We start from the raw sequence: 19382 nt of genomic DNA on the forward strand, positions 1-19382 counted from the left end.
TATTTTTGTTTTTATTATTTATTGATTTGAGAGAGAGAACATTGATTTGTTGTTCCCTTTACCTATGTGTTCATTCGTTGATTCTTGCATGTGCGCTGACTGGGGATCAAACCCATAAACTTGGCAAATCAGGATGATGCCTAACCAACTGAGCTACATGGCCAGGCCTGGCTTAATCTTTTAAAGCCTAACCTGGAAAATTTGATAGAATTAATCACAGTATCCAGTTTACTTTTTTCTTTTAAATCCTCACCCAAGGATATGTTTTTTCATTGATTCTAGTGAGGAAGGAGAGGGAGAGAGTAAGAAACATCCATGTGAGAGAGAAATATTGATTGGTTGCCTCCCTTATGTGCCATCCCCAAAGAGGGACCAAACCTGAAACCCCGGGTATATGGCCTGACTGAGAATCAAACCTGAGACTTTGGTGCACAGGATGACACTCCAACCAACTGAGTCACACTGGCCAGGGCTACTATTTTCTTACAAAATGGAACTTTTGTTAAATATAAATTAACGTTAAGTTGGCTCCCAAATCAAATTTGAGGCAATATTAAAAACAGTTCTTACAATCTTTGGACTCCTATTTTGGTCACCAAAGTATGATTTATGATTCTAGTCATAGTTTTTTCAAGCTGGAAGTATGAAATACTAAGATACTAAATAATTTTTTAAAATTATGTATAGGAAACTACTGTGTGCTAAGTACCATATATTATAAACAAAGAATTGAAATCCCTGTTTGAAGGAGCTCACATCCTAAAATGGAATAATTTTAGGTATAACAATGCCAGATAAAACATAGCATAAACATTTCATCTGATTTCTTCCTCTCCCTAGAAAATGCAATTTGTTAATCCCTAGTGTGCAGGGATGAGGAAGGAGATGAAATGTCCAGGCAGACTGTAAATGCAAATTTTACACTGTTCATGGTTTGTCCTTTATTAAATGACCAGCATTCCCAAGAGAACTAGGTGAGGATCTCTATGTGGATTTCTAGATTTTATATCATATTGCCCAAATTAATTAAAATGAATTCCATGTCAAAGGCAGTGTGGAAAAAAATGGGGAGTTGCAAAATAGACCAAATTTTACATGCTACAAGAAGAGCTCCATGGAGTGCTGTTATTCTTAAAAGAGTAGCAAAGCTTAATAGATGAAATGTGGATTCTAAAGAGGTTGGAGAAATTTCTGTTGCTACATCAGTAATTTTGCTAAGGTGTCAGCCTAGGTATTCTTGGGGTAGGATTTTAAAATACAGAAAGTGATGTTTCCATTATGATGTTGAATCTAAAATACGGACACAACCTCATCCAAAAAATTTCTTGCCCTTAAAATTGAGTTGAAATCAGCTTGTCATCAGTTTAGTATAAGAAAAGGATTTGGAATTTAATCACTTGAAGGAAAATAAGCCCCATCCAAATTGTTCTTCATTCATGTGTGTATTTATTTTTAAAGGGTAACTTTAGTAGTGAAACCTGAGCTACCCATGCTGGTTCCTTGCAGTCATGCAGGTGTCAAGGCTCCTGGCCAAATCCTGCAAGTGAAGCAACTGCAACGCCTCAGTGCTGCGTCTGTCTATTCTTTTCTTTTTAGTTGGAGGGGGTTTAAGTCAATGGTTGTTGGTTAGTGGAAAAGAAAAGAAAATAGAATTATGAACCCTAAAATGCCCTGAAACTGTCTCTATAGCAAATGTCAAAGGAGGGCAAACCATGGGAGCCTGCCTGTTCTCTTGCCTCTGTGCCACCCTCAAGGAAAGTCCTAATGTAAACTTCTCTTGAATATTTAAAGAATGCTTTAAGTAAATTGAAACCTCCCCCCCCCCCTTTTTTTTTTTTACAGAGCCCTTTCCTATCTGGAACATTTAAAAAATTGTGATAAGTAACATATAACAAAACTTACCATTTTAACCATTTAAAGTATATAGTACTGTGGCATCTAGTATTTCCACAATGCTGTGCACCCACGACCACTATCTAGTTCCAGAAATTTTCATTACCCCAAAAGGAAGCATCATATTTATTAAGCAGTCATGGAATAATTTATTTCCAGCGTTTTAAAGTGAATGTTTAGGGTTATCATCATCTACTACTGCGATTTGTTAGTCAAGTGCTAGGATCTGGGTTTTATTCAATTAAAAAGTATTACAAAAGTGCTCATACCTACCTATGGATATTTCTGTGTATATAAATGGATGTGTAATATATATGAAAGTGATCCTACTTTCTTTATGCACATGCAAAAGGAAAGTATTTTTTTATTGTCCAATTTGTTATGCTGAATGCTTTTGTTTGGTGGGCATATCAGAATCTTTTACTTTTCCTGGTTGGAGACTTGTTAGATCCTAATGATAACACAAGTTTTCAATAATCAGTGTGCTCTTTTTAATTTAGTGTCTTTAGGTTTAACTTTAATTGAAACAGATAGTCAACTTTCAGGTTGACTTAAACCCACAAATAAATGGCTAATTTCTAAAAGGGTCCATCTTCAGGAGTTTCAGACTAAATAAAAGAATACTTTTCCTTAATGTACAATGGGCTTGTTAAGGGGCTGAAGTCACTTTTGTAAGATAAAAAATTTGTAATAGCTTAAATAAATTAAAACTTTAACAATAGCCTAAGGTCATTGAGGTAGATTAGTATTACATGGTCACTTGGTATGTTTTAAAGTAAAAGCTGATGTCTGTTCAGGAATCCTTTTCACCAATTCCCTGGTAGAGCCATTGTTTCCAAATAGATACCAAGAAGCCTACACAGACTCCTAGTGCCATGACAACCAAATGGCTGACAACCAAGGGAATGGAAGGATGAATGACATCTTACTATCTCTAGCTTACCTTGCTAAAGATTTCCTCTGTGTGGTCTATGGCAGGTTTCTTCCCTAATGCTGATGAAATCTAGTTGTAAGAGCAGTTTTCATGGAATTGTAGGAAAGAAAAGTTGATTGACTCAAGGAATGTTGGCCTAGGTCTAAGAAAGAGATCATAAGGTTGTCAAGAGAAGTCAACATCACTAACTCTGGCTATCTTCTTTTCAGAATTCAAGAAATTCAGTCGTGGCCTCTTCTGGATTTGGAGCTTCTCTCCCAAGTTTATCACAACCTTTGACTTTTGGAAGTGGAAGGAGCCAGTCCAATGGGGTTCTAGCCACGGAGAACAAAACTTTGGGCTTCTCTTTTGGCAGTAGCTCTGCGCCAGAGTCTCAGAAAGACTCTGATCTCTCCAAAAACTTGTTTTTTCAATGCATGCCCCAAACTTTACCAACCAGTAACTACTTCAGTACCGTTTCAGAGAGTTTGGCTGATGATTCCTCCAGTCGAGACTCATTCAAACAAAGCCTTGAGAGCCTGTGTAAAGGCAGATCCACTCTTGGAGCAGACACTAAATCAGGCTCTAAGGCTGGCTCTGTGGACCAGAAAGTGCCTACAGAGTCCATGCCCACCCTCACACCAGCCTTCCCACGGAGCGTCCTCAATGCCCGCACCCCAGAGAGTCATGAAAATCTATTTTTACAGCCCCCTAAACTGTCCCGGGAAGAGCCCTCTAACCCTTTCTTGGCATTTGTGGAGAAAGTTGAACATAGCCCTTTCAGCGGCTTTGCATCTCAGGCATCATCAGGTAGCTCTTCCTCTGCTACCACTGTCACCTCCAAGGCAGCACCCATCTGGCCCGAGTCTCACTCCTCTTCAGATTCAGCATCTTTAGCAAAGAAGAAAACCCTCTTCATCACAACTGACTCCTCCAAACTGGTGTCTGGTGTTCTGGGCTCAGCGCTTACCACTGGGGGTCCAAGCCTCTCTGCTATGGGAAATGGCCGCTCCAGTTCACCCACCAGCAGCCTCACCCAGCCCATTGAGATGCCTACTCTCTCCTCCAGCCCCACAGAGGAGAGACCAACTGTGGGGCCTGGGCAGCAGGACAATCCCCTCCTCAAAACCTTTAGTAACGTCTTTGGCAGGCACTCAGGCAGCTTTCTGTCCTCCCCAGCAGATTTTTCACAGGAGAACAAAGCTCCTTTTGAAGCTGTGAAAAGGTTCTCACTGGATGAGCGAAGCTTGGCTTGCAGACAGGACTCAGACTCCAGCACCAACAGTGACCTGTCAGATTTGAGCGACTCTGAGGAGCAGCTGCAGGCCAAGACTGGCCTGAAGGGGATTCCAGAGCACCTGATGGGGAAGCTGGGCCCCAATGGGGAACGCAGTGCTGAGCTGTTGCTGGGCAAAGGCAAAGGGAAGCAGGCCCCCAAGGGCCGGCCTCGGACTGCACCCCTGAAAGGTGATCCTGCTGGGGCTATACAGTGGCTTGGCTTTGGCACTAGCCTTGAATGCCTGTTGTGCTCTTGGGTAGCAGAGACCCTCCCTTTGATGGAAAGTTCTATAATCTCATAAAATTACATAGCCAAGAGGGCCTAACAAAGGTCCCTCACTAGACCTGTTTCAGGGCAGGATTGCATGTAAATCAGCACTGGAAGAGGGGTATCTGTTAGTATAATGATAGTCCCACAAAGGAAGTCCTTGACCTTCCTTAGTAGTCTCTTTGTTCAGGAACTCTTTCCTGGTGTTTTTCTCATCCTTTTCTGCTCTCCTTTGGCCCATTGTCTCTACTCACCCCTCACTTTGCTTCTCTCTGACACATATGTAAGGTTTTAATGTCATTTTTAAAAGCCATTAAATCCTGTGGTATGAAGTTATGGTCCAGCAGTGTGTAAGAGCTGATGGTAAAAAACAAGGAAGTCTGGTAGTAAAAGTAGCTGTTGTCATTAGGAATTGGTATCCCATGGGAGCTCAATTAGAAGACTTCTTGATTAGAATAGTCATATCCCTAGGGGCCAGAGACAGGTGGTGGCTACCTTCTGCCTTCTTGAGTTTTCCTCCTTCGTGACCAGAGTTTTTTTACTATAATAAGGTACTTCCTTCAAATTCTCCATGGTCCTTAGCCCCCAAGTGAAGCCTTTTTGCTCCCTCTGCTCCCTTTCTGTCAAGGATGAACCTGACGGGCACATGCCCAAACGGTGTAAAGAGGAGTGGTCGAGGTTGGTACAAGTATCTGTCCGCAAAAGGATCATGTTATTGAGTCTCATTTATACCTGTCACAGCCAACCATTTCTTCTTTCTCCCCTGACACAGTGGGCCAGTCAGTGCTGAAAGATGTAAGCAAGGTGAAGAAGCTGAAGCAGTCCGGGGAGCCCTTCCTGCAGGATGGGTCCTGCATCAACGTAGCCCCTCACCTGCACAAGTGCCGGGAGTGCCGCCTGGAGCGGTATCGGAAGTTTAAGGAACAGGAGCAAGATGATTCCACTGTGGCTTGCCGCTTCTTTCACTTCCGGAGGTACCCAAACTTCTCTCTTTGTCTCTTTCCCAGTTTCCATTAGTGAAACATAATTCCCACTGTTTTTCTGAATCTGTAAGTATGTGTTACCATCTTTCTCTTTGTTTTCCTTACCCCTTTACTCTCAAGTGTGTGCTGAGGCTCTGCCACAGTAGCTACTTAGTTTGGATTGTGAAATGACATGTAGCTTTGTCCTTAAAGAACTGAAGTTGGACAGTCTCAGCTGCCAGCCCCTGACCTATGTTGAGTTATTCCTAATTTGGGTTCCACTTGAAACCAGTGGTACACACAGAACTCAATTTTGGATTATGAATCTGCCTAGCCACTTACTCCCCTCTTCAGTGCTAGAGTAACTTGAGTTCCCTAGAAAGGAGGAGAAGTAAGATTAGGAGATGATGTGAATTATCTTTGAAATAGAGAAAACTGATGAAAATCCTAGGAATATCCCCTGCTTTTACCAAACAAAACCTTATTAATCACTTCTGCCTAATAGAAGGGGAATTTCTTATAAATAATCTTTCAAGAAGCTTTAATTTTTTTTTAAGAAGCTTTAATTTTTAAAATAAAGAAATCTAAATAATTTATCCACTTGGTGTGGATTCACTTATTCAACAAATGTTTATTGAACACATAATGTGTACTAGTCGTTGTTCTGGGCACTGAGGATTCAACAGTGCACAAAACCTTCAAATTTTAGCCTTTGAGAGGTTTGTATTGTAGTTGGAGAGGCAGACAGTAAATAAGAAAAAAGCTTAAATATATGGTATGTCAGCTGATACTATGAAAAAAATAAGGGAAAGAGGATTGAAGTGTGGGGAGGCTAGATAGGATGATTTGAGGAAGTGTGGGAGTGAGCCGCACATTTTCCTGGGAGACTAGTATTCCAGGTAGAGGGCATAACAAGAGCAACTGTCCTGAGGCTGGAGTATATATACCTGGTATGTTTATGGAGGTAGGGTGACTAAAATAGAGTAAGCCAGGGAGGAAAAGAGTTGAGGTTAAAGAGTTAGTGATAACTCTGGCAAGTGTGGCTCGGTTGATTGGAGCTTTCTCCTGAACACCAGAAGATCGTGGGTTCAATTCCTAGTCTGGGCACATGCCTTGGTTGTTGGGTCTATCCCTTTTGTGGCACAAGGGGAGGCCACTGATCCATGTATCTCTCGTAGAGATGTTTTGATGTTTCTCTCTCTTTCTCTTTCCTTTCCTCCCTTTCTAAATAAAACAATAATATCTATAACCATAGGAGGGTGGAAAAAGAGTTAATGATGGGTCCAGATTTTAAAGGGCTACTCTAAGGGCCTCGACTTTCATGCTGGAATAAGTCATTAGAGGTTTTAAGCTTATGAGTGATGCTAATGAGTGTCTTAAAGGAGCACTAGACTCCCTGTTTGAGACTAGATTACATTGAGGCAAAGGCAGAGAGAAGAGGCTGTTGGAATTATCTAGATGAGAAATGATGGTGGTTTGGTATGGGGAGGTAGCAGTAGAGGTGATGAGAAGTGATTGGATTAAGGATATGTTTTGAAGATAGAGCCCACATGATTTTCTGATGGGTTAGGTGTGGAGTATGAAAGAATGGAGTCAAGGTTAATTCTACAGCTTTTGGCCTGAAAACTGGTAGAATGGAATTTCCATTTATTGATAAGGAGATTTCTCATGGAAAAGCAGGTTTGGGAAGGGAAATGGGGAACTTTAATTTGGGCATGTTATCTTTGAGATGCCTATAGATTTCCAAATGGAATTGCTGAAAGGGCAGCTGGATAGACAATGCTGGAGCTGAGAGAAGAGGTCCAGGAGATAAAAATTTGGATGTCACCAAGTATTTAAAACTATGAGTCTGGTTGAGATCACTTAAGGAATGTAGTTAGAGAAGGGAGGAGTTTAAGGACAGTTCTAGAGCTTCCCAACATTTAGAGATGAGAAAAATGAGGAACTGGTAGAAGAGGCTGAGAAAGACAGCCAGTGAGCTATTCTAGAAGACAGCTGAAGAAAGTATTTCCAGGAAGGAATAATGAACTGTGGCAAATGCTGCTGATTGGGTCAGGTAAAATAAGGACTGGACTGTGACCATAGGATTTAACAAGGGGTAATGACCTTTTCAAAAACAGTTTTGGTAGATTGCTGAGGGAATGCTTGATGGGAGTGGACTAAGAGACGGGAAAAGAACTAGAACTGGTGACAACCAGTACAGACAACTCTTTCAAGAAACTACTCTGGCAAGCAAATAAATGGAAGATAGTTTGGGAGCAAAAGGACTTTTGAGATGTAAAATGTTAGAATATTTTTGAGATAGCAAGTTTCAAATACAGTGATTCAGGAGAGGAAAATAGATAATTTAAAAGAGAACTTGTGGAGAGATGTCTGAAAGATGATAGGATGTAGAGCAATAGGCGGAGCGATTGGTCTTCCCTGGGACCTAGTTCATTCATAGTAGCAGAAGATCAGATGGAGCACATGGGTCCAGTTGCAGGAAGGTGTGGTGGTGAGAGTTTGTTGGAGTTCTCTTCTGGCTCCTAGTATTTTCTCAATGGAATGCTTAGCAAGGTCCTCATGGGGAAAATAATATTGGAGGTTTGAAAGAAGATACGAAACAGGCATCTGGGATGTGACTGCCAGGCAATAAATATTAAGGCAATATTACCCAACTCACTTAATTTGGGTAGACATGAATTTAAAGGGTGATAGCATGGCTCTGTGTTTTCCTCTGATTACATTTAATGGTGGGGGTATAGATGGTAGAACAAGTAGGCATTTCTTGGGACAGCTTTTTAAAGAACCTAGGCCTAGTAAGTATTAACAAAATTTATTATTAGTGCCCCGACCAGTTTGGCTCAGTGGATAGAGCATCGGCCTGCGGACTGAAGGGTCCCAGGTTCGATTCCAGTCAAGGGCTTATACCTTGGTTGTGGGCACATCCCCAGTAGGGGAGGGGTGTGCAGGAGGCAGCTGATCAATGTTTCTCTCTCATCAATGTTTCTAACTCTCTATCCCTCTCCCTTCCTCTCTGAAAAAATTAATAAAATATATTTTAAATATATATATGTATTTTTTAAAGGTATAAAAAAATTATTAGTGCAGAGAGTACATACTACATTGATCAAATGTGATGAAAATTCTTAACTCAGTCTAATTCCTGTTAAGTCTCATTTAATTTCTTTTAGGTCCTAGGATTTTAGGTATGTGTTAGTTTGCATGGCTGCTGCTATTTACTATGTATTTGATTGTCTACCTTTTTGCCTCAGGCTGATCTTCACTCGAAAGGGGGTACTCCGTGTGGAGGGGTTTCTGAGTCCCCAGCAAAGTGACCCTGATGCCATGAACCTGTGGATTCCCTCTTCCTCCCTAGCAGAAGGGATAGACCTAGAAACCTCAAAATACATCTTGGCCAATGTTGGGGACCAGTTCTGTCAGCTTGTGATGTCCGAGAAGGAGGCCATGATGATGGTAGAGCCACACCGTAAGGCACCATCTTCCTCGTTGAAACTTTCATTATATTTTGCTTAAGGGGAGGAGTGGAAGGAGTGACAGATGGCATGTTCTATAGATGAATTAAGACTGATAAGACTTCACTGTAGCAAACTATATAACTTGAGGCCCTAACAATATCCAGCAGACCTCATTCTTTTAGTCTTTGAAAGTTGACAAACTAAAAGCTCCTTGCCTGCTTGCCTTTTTCATTTTTGTAGCAGAGCTTCCATAATAAGTATTTTGATCTCTTCTTGGGTTTGGTTCACTCTGAATGCTTTCAGCTTGCTTTGAACCCACTTGTATTAGTAAATGATATTCTATGGTATGTGAATAGAAGAAGTTCTAAGGGATGCTATGTTTTACACTGGAACCCACATTATTCAAACATATAAGGTATTCCCATGCCTGTGAGATACTGGATCCTATTTCTAGGTCAAGGTAAATTGTACTATGAAATTATTCCCTACATTTCAAGAGAAGAATCCTCTTATTTCAAACTATTCCAAATTGAAAATTTTACAGTATCTTAAGTAACAACATGTAACATTTATTCTCTGTTGGCACTTGTTCAGAAATATTAGAAATTCCATGTATTTTGTTTCTCTTACAATTATAGGAAGACACACTTCATAAATCTTTGAGCTTTATTGCTGGACAAAATGACCTGAGTAGGACTCAGTGTATGTAGGGTCTTTTGCTGTTGTTTAGTACATCTAATGCCAACAATATTTCTCTTCCTCCTCCCACCAGAGAAAGTGGCATGGAAGCGTGCAGTGCGTGGTGTACGGGAAATGTGTGATGTGTGTGAAACAACTCTCTTCAACATTCACTGGGTTTGTCGCAAATGTGGATTTGGGGTCTGCCTTGACTGTTACAGGCTCAGGAAAAGCCGTCCACGCAGTGGTAAGCAAATACTGTCCTTTGCAGTTCAACAGGTAACCTGTCAATAGAGGTATGGCACTTGGAAATTGAATAGGTTTATGTGTCCTTTTTATTTATTTACTAGAGGCCTAATGCACGAAATTCGCCGCTGTGGCGGCCACCTCTGCCTCGGCCCCTGCCTACTTCAGCTTTGTCAGGAAGGATATCTGGTCTAATTAGCATATTATGCTTTTATTATTATGATTTTCTTATATGAATATTTTTATTGATTTCAGAGAGGAAGGGAGTGGGAGAGATAGAAAGATCAATGATGAGAGAGAATCATTGATTACACACACACACACACACACACACACACATATTCCACCCTACCCCCACCCCCACCCCCAGGGATCAAGCCCGTAACCTGGGCATGTGCCCTAACCAGAAATCGAACTGTGACCTTCTTATTCATACATAGGTTGATGCTCAATCACTGAGCCACGCCAGGCTAAAAATATATATATTTTAAAAATAGACTATAAGTGCTATATTTTGTGTTATAAAATAAATCTTAATAAATTTAAGGTGATTCATATAGAGCAGTGATGGTGAACCTTTTGAGCTTGGCGTGTCAGCATTTTGAAAAACCCTAACTTAACTCTGGTGCCATGTCACATATAGAAATTTTTTGATATTTGCAACCATAGTAAAACAAAGATTTATATTTTTGATATTTATTTTATATATTTAAATGCCATTTAACAAAGAAAAATCAACCAAAAAAATGAGTCCGCATGTCACCTCTGACACGCGTGTCATAGGTTTACCATCACTGATATAGAGTATTTTTTTTTTTTTTTTTACCACAAAAGAATAAATTAGAGCCAAAACCGGTTTGGCTCAGTGGATGGAGCGTCGGCCTGCAGACTGAAGGGTCCCAGGTTCGATTCCGGTCAAGGGCATGTACCTTGTTTGTGAGCACATCCCCAGTGGGAGATGTGCAGGAGGCAGCTGATCGATGTTTCTCTCTCATCGATGTTTCTAACTCTCTATCTCTCTCTCTTCCTCTCTGTAAAAAATCAATAAAAAAAATGTATTTAAAAAAAAAAAAGAAGAAATTAGAAACAGAAGCCAAAACCGGTTTGGCTCAGTGGATGGAGCGTCGGCCTGCAGACTGAAGGGTCCCAGGTTCGATTCCGGTCAAGGGCATGTACCTTGTTTGTGAGCACATCCCCAGTGGGAGATGTGCAGGAGGCAGCTGATCGATGTTTCTCTCTCATCGATGTTTCTAACTCTCTATCTCTCTCTCTTCCTCTCTGTAAAAAATCAATAAAAAAAATGTATTTAAAAAAAAAAAAGAAGAAATTAGAAACAGAAGCCGAGACCGGTTTGGCTCAGTGGATAGAGCGTCGGCCTGCGGACTGAAAGGTCCCGGGTTCGATTCCGGTCGGGGGCATGTACCTGGGTTGCGGGCACATCCCCAGTAGGAGATGTGCAAGAGGCAGCTAATCGATGTTTCTCTCTCATCGATGTTTCTAACTCTCTATCTCTCTCTCTCCCTTCCTCTCTGTAAAAAATCAATAAAATATATTTAAAAAAAGAAACAGAAACCTATCTGGAAAATCTAATATTTATAAAGTAAATAACACATTTCTGGGGGTTTTTTGGTTCATTTGTTTTTAAATTTTTTTTATTGATTTGAGAGAGAGAGAGAGAAACATCAGTGTGAAAGAAATATCAATCGGTTGCCTCCTGTACACACACCCCTACCGGAGACCGAACAGCAACCTGGGCATGTGCCCTGACCAGGAATCGAACCGATGACCTTTCAGTACATGGTCAATGCTCAACCAACTGAGCAACACTGGCCAGGGCAACAACACACTTCTAAATATCCAGTGGATCAAAGGAAAAAAATCACAAGAGAAATGAGAAGGTATTTTGAAATAAATAAGGTTTAAACACAGTGGTTCAACATTTGTGGAATACAATTAAAGCAGTACTTAGAGGGGAATTTAAAGCACTAAACACCTATATTAGAAAAGAAGCAGTATTTCAAACAGCTAAACTTCTGCTTGAGAAAACTAGTAAAAAAAAAAAAAGAGAGAGAGAAGATGCACTTTACCAATATTAGGAATGATAGGACATTACTGTAGATCATTATACTGAAACATTTGACAAATATAATGGACATATTTCATGAAAGACACAAACTGTCAAAATTCCTCAAGAAGAAATACAACCAATTGAATTTGTAGTTTAGAAAATCTTCCAACAAAGAAAACTTTAGGCTCAAAGTTATATCAAACATTTAAGGAGGAAATAATACCAATTCTACCCAAACTCAGAAAATAGGAGGAAACGCTTAGGAACTCATTTATGAAGGCAGCATTACACTGATATCAAAACCAGATGAAGACATAGCATCCCACTTCTAGGTATTTATAAAAGAAATTAAGCCAAACCGGTTTGGCTCAGTGGATGGAGCGTCGGCCTGCAGACTGAAAGGTCCCAGGTTCGATTCCGGTCAAGGGCATGTACCTTGGTTGCGGGCACATCCCCAGTAGGGAGTGTGCAGGAGGCAGCTGGTCGATGTTTCTCTCTCATCGATGTTTCTAACTCTCTGTCCCTCTCCCTTCCTCTCTGTAAAAATCAATAAAATATATTTAAAAAAAAAAAAAGAAATTAAAACATGTCCAGAGAAAGATTTGTACCTGAATATTTATAGCAGCTTTATTCATAATAGCCAAAATTTGGAAACGATTTAAATGTCCACCAGCCAATGAATGGGTAAACAAAATATGCTACATTCATACCCTGGAATTCCACTCAGCCACAGAAAGGAATGAATTACTGATACATGCAACAATATGGATGAATTTCAAGATCATGATGCTAAATAAAATAAACCCAATACAAATGACTACGTACTGTATGCTTCCAGTTATATGAAATTCTAGAAAAAAGCAAAACTTTAGTGTTAGAAAGTTGATCATTGGTGGCCAAGGGTTGAGAAAGGGGTATTGACTGCAAAAGGCTCCAAGGGAACTTTAGGAAGGGAGATGGAAATGTGCTATTTCTTGTGACCTCATAAGTGAAGGCATTTTATTTACTTCAGAAACAGAAGAGATGGGTGATGAAGAGGTTTTCTCCTGGTTGAAATGTGCAAAGGGGCAGTCCCATGAGCCAGAGAATCTAATGCCCACGCAGATTATCCCTGGCACAGGTAAGGAAATTCCTGTTTTAGATTTGGTGTGTGGATGGTGTTTAATGATAGAATTTATACATCATAAAGTTGGTGAAATAGTTTATGTCAGCCTTATATTTTTTTAAGCCTCACCAGATTTCTCCAAGGATTTGCATCTTTAGAGAGGTGTTAGATTGTCTGCAGCCACTGCACACATTTTGCTTCACCTTTCTGGTTGGGGAGGTTGATTACTTTTCCACATATCATTTTACATTTTTATGGTTGGCAGGATCAAAACAGAAAAATCCAGTCCCATGCTGTCAGAAAGACCTTTGGCTTTAGGCTTTTAAAAATCCAGCTGAAGCTAATCAAGCTGAAGAAGGCAGTTTAACAGCAGGAGAACTGGTCATGTTTACTTCACCACCCAGTCCCAGTTTACTTCACTGATTCCCCCTGGACAGTCTGTTCCATTGCACACTTCCACTAACACACATGCAATAAAGGTGGCGAGTCTGCAAAACTCCGCCTATATTTTTCTTCACAAAAGAAAGCTGGGGCTGGGGAGGCACCCTTGCACCCTGTATACCCAGTGCTTCTAAGCAGAAGGGCTCCCTGAGTGCGGTGGTAGGATGCCTGCTCCCTTCTGGTCCAAGCATTAGTTAAAGGTTTGTGTCAAGTTTACATTGGTCTTTTTTGTTTTTTCTCCCCACTTTTGCTAGTGTTGTTTTTGTTTGTGGTTTTTGGGGAGGCTTTTTTGTTGTTTTTTAGGTATAACATAAGTACATAAATTTCTTGTGTACATTTCAAAATGTTTACATGCTCTTTAACATTGAGGGAGATAATTTAAGTAAGGTCTTTAGCACAACAACTGAACATACGGGAATTCTAATGTTATTGTGTCTCTTTTCTAGCTCTTTATAATATTGGAGATATGGTACATGCTGCCCGGGGCAAATGGGGAATTAAAGCAAACTGCCCTTGTATTAGTCGGCAAAACAAATCTGTGTTGAGACCTGCTGTCACCAATGGGATGTCACAGGTAAAGTGGTGTGTGTGGGTATAACTGAGTGAAACTTTAATAAGAGTTATTCAAGAGATTTTAATTCCCTCTGACTGGTACAAGTTTCTCTTGATTCATCTTTAAAGCCAATTCACATTTTAGTTGATAAATAATACAAAGATATTCTTTGTATCTTGTCAAGATTTATACCTCAGGGTCCAGTGTTGGTGAAGAGTATAGAAAAGGTTACTAGGAATACAGTCCTCTCTGTGTGCATGGATCCTGTCCTTGTCATGTTAGGTACAAAGGACAGAGATAGGAAGATTGGCCTGCTGAGCTGGGCTCATTCTACCCTGAGAGCAATCCCAACCCCCAAAGAGAGTCTGGTTTTCTCATTGCTATCAAAGGTCGAGGTCATTCCTATTTGTGACTATTTTGAACAAGAGGCTGGGTGGTGTGTGTGTGTGTGTGTGTGTGTTTAATTATTTTTTAAACTATATTTATATTGATTTCAGAGAGGAAGGGAGAGGGAGAAAGATAGAAACATCAATAATGAGAGAGACTCATTGATCTGCTACCTCCTAAAGCCCCCTACTGGGGATTGAGCCCACAACACTGGGCATGTGCCCTGACTGGGAATCAAAACGTGATGTCCTGGTTCATGGGTCAACACTCAACCACTGAACCATGCAGGCTGGGGTTTTTTGTGTGGGGTGTGTGTGTGTGTGTGTGTGTGTGTGTGTGTTTAAACATACGTATACACAACTAACTGCTTACATTTGGAGGCCCTTCCAGGAATGCTACTATTAACACCTAGTCAATAAGAGGCACGGGGATTAATGCTGAGGGACCTCAAGATATATTTTCAGTAGAGTTGCCATATTAAAGCAAATCATATGGAAGTTTCAATAATTTAATAATAAACATTTATTGAGTTATGTGTTCCAGAAAATAAGCTAAGCTCTTTGCATATACTATCTCATTTAATCTTCAAAACAGCTCTATGGGGTCAAATTCTGATCACGAATTTGCCATTGCCAAATTTGAGCTTTAGACATGCTAAACAAAACCCTGTTTTATTTTCAAGCCTTTTTCATTGCTCTTTCCACAGAACCTAGCTAGTTTCTGTCACATCATATGACTCAATAAATATATATTGAATGAATGAATGAACAGTTTATGGGATAGTTTCAGATTGTTTTCCCTGACTTAGAGTCCTCTAAATAGACCTATGTAGCCATTACTTTTGCTCCACAAGGACAGCACTCTAACGATGTTGGCCTTCTGTGTTTTAGCTTCCTAGTATAAACCCTAGTGCCTCTTCTGGAAGTGAAACTACCTTCTCAGGTGGAGGAGGAACTGCAGCAGTAACAACTCCAGAGCCCGATCCCAAAGCCGACAGCACTGACATCAGAGCTGATGAGCCTCCAAAAGCAGACAGTTTGGCATCAAACAGCAATAGTGAGCTAAAAGCCATCAGGCCCCTTTGTCCTGACACAGCCCCACCCTCCTCTGCCCTGCACTGGTTGGCGGATTTGGCAACTCAGAAAGCTAAAGAAGAAACAAAAGGTGAGATGAACAGAAGCTTCTGCCCTGCCTGTGGGTGGAACACTTGAGTTATTCTTGGATTCTTCAAACTCACACATTACCATCCACATTTATGAAACAAGCTACTCGCTTTCTCTGGCTGATCGCATAAAACAAGGGAATCTCATGTGACTTTTTCTAAAAGTGGAGCTTTTAAAAAAAGGCACATGCCTGGTCTCTACCCCAGACCTCTTTTCATCAAAATTGATGCAAGATTTTTAATAAGCTTCCCAAATGGCTCTGTTATGCAGCCAGGGCTGAGGGCTAAACAGTTTTCAATGGGCACAAGAATTACCTGGGGATTCATTAAAAATGCAGATTCCATGTGCCCCTCCAGAACTATTAAATGAGGATAAGACCAAGAATCTCCATTTTTAACAAGCACTTCAGGTGATTCCCCACTTCAAGTGATCTGGAGACCCACTGGAAGAAACACTGTCTTAGAAAGTGGGGGAAATGAAAGGTGGATGGGAACAAAAGAAGTTAGAAATCCAGATCTGGAAAAGAAAGGAAGAAGTAGGAGAGCTTCTTCTTGGCCATGAACCCTACCGTAGTTACAGCTCATCAGGCCTGGCCCAGACAAACCATACATAGTCTGGGGGCAGGGGAGAAGAAGTCTTTCCTCCTATCCACTTGGCTGATTTTTAGGAGTCATTTGTCTGCTGGGTGTTCTTGTTGTGCTAATGCTATTCCCGGTTATGTTCTTACAGAAGCAGGGTCCCTGAGGTCGGTGCTCAGTAAAGAGTCTCATTCACCTTTTGGGCTGGACTCGTTCAACTCCACTGCAAAGGTCTCTCCGTTGACTCCAAAGCTTTTTAACAGTCTGTTACTGGGTCCCACTGCCTCCAACAACAAAACTGAAGGCTCTAGCCTTCGAGACCTCCTTCACTCCGGTCCCGGAAAGCTTCCTCAAACCCCCTTGGACACAGGCATACCCTTCCCCCCGGTCTTCTCTACATCCTCAGCAGTAAGTGTCCTCTCTACAACTCTAGCTGTTGCTGTTTTTCCATGAGAGAACCATCAGAAATCTGATAACTGGGTTAGAGCGTATGTGGGTGACTTGTGTTCGCTAGATTGTCCAGCCAACAATCTTTCTTCACGTAAAGTTTGGGATCCTTTTAAGTAGTGAACCTTTTGTGCCATGTTAGGAAGTCAGTAGAAATGAGACATTGAAATTATCTATCATTCGTAGGAACTACTTTGTTTTCTTTACAGGCATTAATTTTTTTTATTTATTTTTTTTTATCTAGGCAGTACATTGGTATTGTATTCTCTTGGATATCTAACAGATGCCTCAAACCTAACACTTCTTTTTAGTATATGTGCTGCCAAAGCGAGCACAAACCTAACACTTCTTAAGACCACACTCCTGATCTACCTATAAGCCTGCTTGCTTCTCCTTTAGTTTTTTCTCTTGGTCAGTTGGATCTCCATTCTCCAATTTTGCTGTCATTTGGGACTCCCCTCTCTCACATTTCATAACTAATCTGTCAGCAGATCCTTTCAATTTGATCTTCAAAATGTATAGAGTCCACTCATTTCTCATCAGGTCTGTTGCTTTCCCTCTGGTCTGAGCCAACATCCTCTTGAGTGTATTTTTGCAGTGAATTCCTTATTCAGGCCCTCTTTATTGTTTCCCTTTTCACTCTGCAGTCTATTTTACACAGCAGCTAGGTAATCCTTTTATAATACAGGTCAAGCCATAGCCGGTTTGGCTCAGTGGATAGGGTGTCAGCCTGCAGACTGAAAGGTCCCAGGTTCAGTTCTGGTCAAGGGCACATGCTCAGGTTGCAGGTTCGATCCCCAGTAGGGGCCATGCAGGAGGCAGCCGGCCAATGATTCTCTCTCATCATTGATGTTTCTCTCCCTCTCCCTTCCTCTCTGAAAACAATAAAAATATATTTAAATAAATTAATTAATTAAATAGAGGTCAAATCATGTCACCTCTGCCTAAAATCCTTTATGGACTTCCTGTTTCTCTCATAAGCAGCGTCCTTTCGGTGGACTTTAAGGCTCCACACCATCTGTATGTCTTCTCCTCCCTTCTCTGACTTCAACTATCACTATCCCTCTTGTTCACCTTCTTCCGGCCACGCACAACAACTTCTTGCTGTTCCTTGAACTTGGTCTGGCATGCCCCTCTTCAGAGCCCTTGCACTTGTCCTTTCCTCCACCTGGAGCTTTCTTTCTCGGGTGACCACATGGCTTGCTTCATCAGCTTCTCCTCCCTCCCAAAATGTCACCTTCTCAGTAAGACTTCTTAGATCACCTTTTAAAAAGTCCCATCCTCCACTCATACTGTTTTTTTCTACACTTACTATTTTTACCATAGCACTTAATTGCCATCTGACTTACTGTATGTTTTATTGTCTGATCGCCTCTCCTTAAAGGCATTTTGTATTGTTTTATTCCCCACTATATTCCTAGTGCCACAGTGTTTGATACATAGTAGGTGTTTAGTAAGCCTTTACTGAACAAGTGAATTCACAAGGTACACAATTTTAAAGATACAGTGAAAAATCTCCTTCCCTGGTGTCTCCCAGCCACATGTTTCCCTGCCTAGAGGTCACTGTTGTTTCATGAGTGTCCTTTCAGGGACATTATCATGTGTACATAGCTTTTTCCCCGCTTTTTACACAAATGTTCTACACAGTATTTTTTTGTTTCCAGTTTATATATCTTGAAGATAATTTCAAACTTAGTACATAAACATGTTTCTTATTCTATTTTATGATTAATAGCTGAAATTTGATGAACTGTGGGTGGTTGAACCTTGTACAGTGTGGGTTATTTGCCTCTTTTGGATAAATGACTTTAAAGAAATTACTTTGGCGCTTTTTTTTTTTTTATACTTGCTCTTAGGTCCCCCTCCCCCTTCCAGTTTTTATTTTTAAATTTTCTCAGGATGTTTTATGATTACATGTAGTAATGATTAGTAACACTTCAGATATAGCAGGCATAGGATTATTAAGTTTATTAAAGCCCAATTATTTTGTGTATCCCTTGGGTATTGTAGGCACAAAATTGATAGCCCTCAAAGTAAATTATCTTTTTCACTCATTTACAATATTTTGTGATTCCCCCTGGTCTACATGCATATGCTTAATACAAAGTAAGGGCTGAATGCAAAGATATTTCTTAGGTATCAGATCTCTTGAGGCACAGGGGATCTTTCTGTACTTTTCTTTCATTACATGAAGCAAATATGAAGGAAAGGGAAATTTAAGATACTGACTTTATAGGTTTCCTCCTCCAATTATAAAAGACATTTTAACTTTATGAAATCTAATCAAGTAGGTAGAACTCCTTCTTATGAATACAACTGTTAGATAAATTTGTGAATGCTCTTTTCATGCTGCCTCAGTCAAACTTACCTGATGGATTTGTGTCTGGCAGGGAGTGAAGAACAAGGCCAGTCTACCCAACTTCCTTGACCACATCATTGCCTCAGTGGTAGAAAATAAGAAAACCTCAGATGCTGCAAAGCGGGCCTGCAACTTGACTGATACCCAAAAGGAGGTGAAGGAGATGGTGATGGGGTTAAATGTGCTGGACCCCCATACCTCTCACTCCTGGCTCTGTGATGGGAGACTTCTCTGTCTCCATGACCCCAGCAACAAAAACAATTGGAAGATCTTCCGAGAGTGTTGGAAGCAAGGCCAGGTAAGCAAGAACAACCAGTCCCCTGTGCTGCCTGTCTGCCACAGCCACCAGGAAAGTTGCAGGTCTCTCTGAGCTATAAGTAAGTTCATTATAGACAGTCTTGCTACTTCGAGTTTTCTTGGATTTTTAAAAATCAAAGATTCCTGAGAATACATTATGGATTCTTTTATTTCTAAGCTATAGAGCTCTGTTCTTAATAGGGCAGTTGAAATTCCTGTTAGGTGGTGAGCTAGCATTGATGACACCTTTAGGGGAAAATCCTTAAGTGTGATGTGTGGGGTGAGACC

The 19382-nt window shown here is 40.7% G+C and overlaps 1 protein-coding gene across 3 annotated transcripts in view; it reads left to right on the forward strand.

Annotated features, from left to right (window-relative positions):
• KDM3B (lysine demethylase 3B) overlaps nt 1-19382 on the forward strand; it is a 62081-nt gene that overhangs the window by 32783 nt on the left and 9916 nt on the right. For all 3 annotated transcript variants that reach the window (XM_059698502.1, XM_059698501.1, XM_059698503.1), the window contains 9 exons: nt 3037-4273; nt 5125-5326; nt 8569-8783; nt 9545-9697; nt 12777-12884; nt 13757-13884; nt 15141-15414; nt 16143-16399; nt 18829-19095. In XM_059698502.1, coding sequence (XP_059554485.1) covers nt 3037-4273; nt 5125-5326; nt 8569-8783; nt 9545-9697; nt 12777-12884; nt 13757-13884; nt 15141-15414; nt 16143-16399; nt 18829-19095 — 2841 coding nt within the window. The remainder of the gene's footprint in view (nt 1-3036; nt 4274-5124; nt 5327-8568; nt 8784-9544; nt 9698-12776; nt 12885-13756; nt 13885-15140; nt 15415-16142; nt 16400-18828; nt 19096-19382) is intronic.

This window comes from Myotis daubentonii, chromosome 5, assembly GCF_963259705.1.
Source record: "Myotis daubentonii chromosome 5, mMyoDau2.1, whole genome shotgun sequence".
In the NCBI taxonomy this organism is placed as follows: domain Eukaryota; kingdom Metazoa; phylum Chordata; class Mammalia; order Chiroptera; family Vespertilionidae; genus Myotis; species Myotis daubentonii.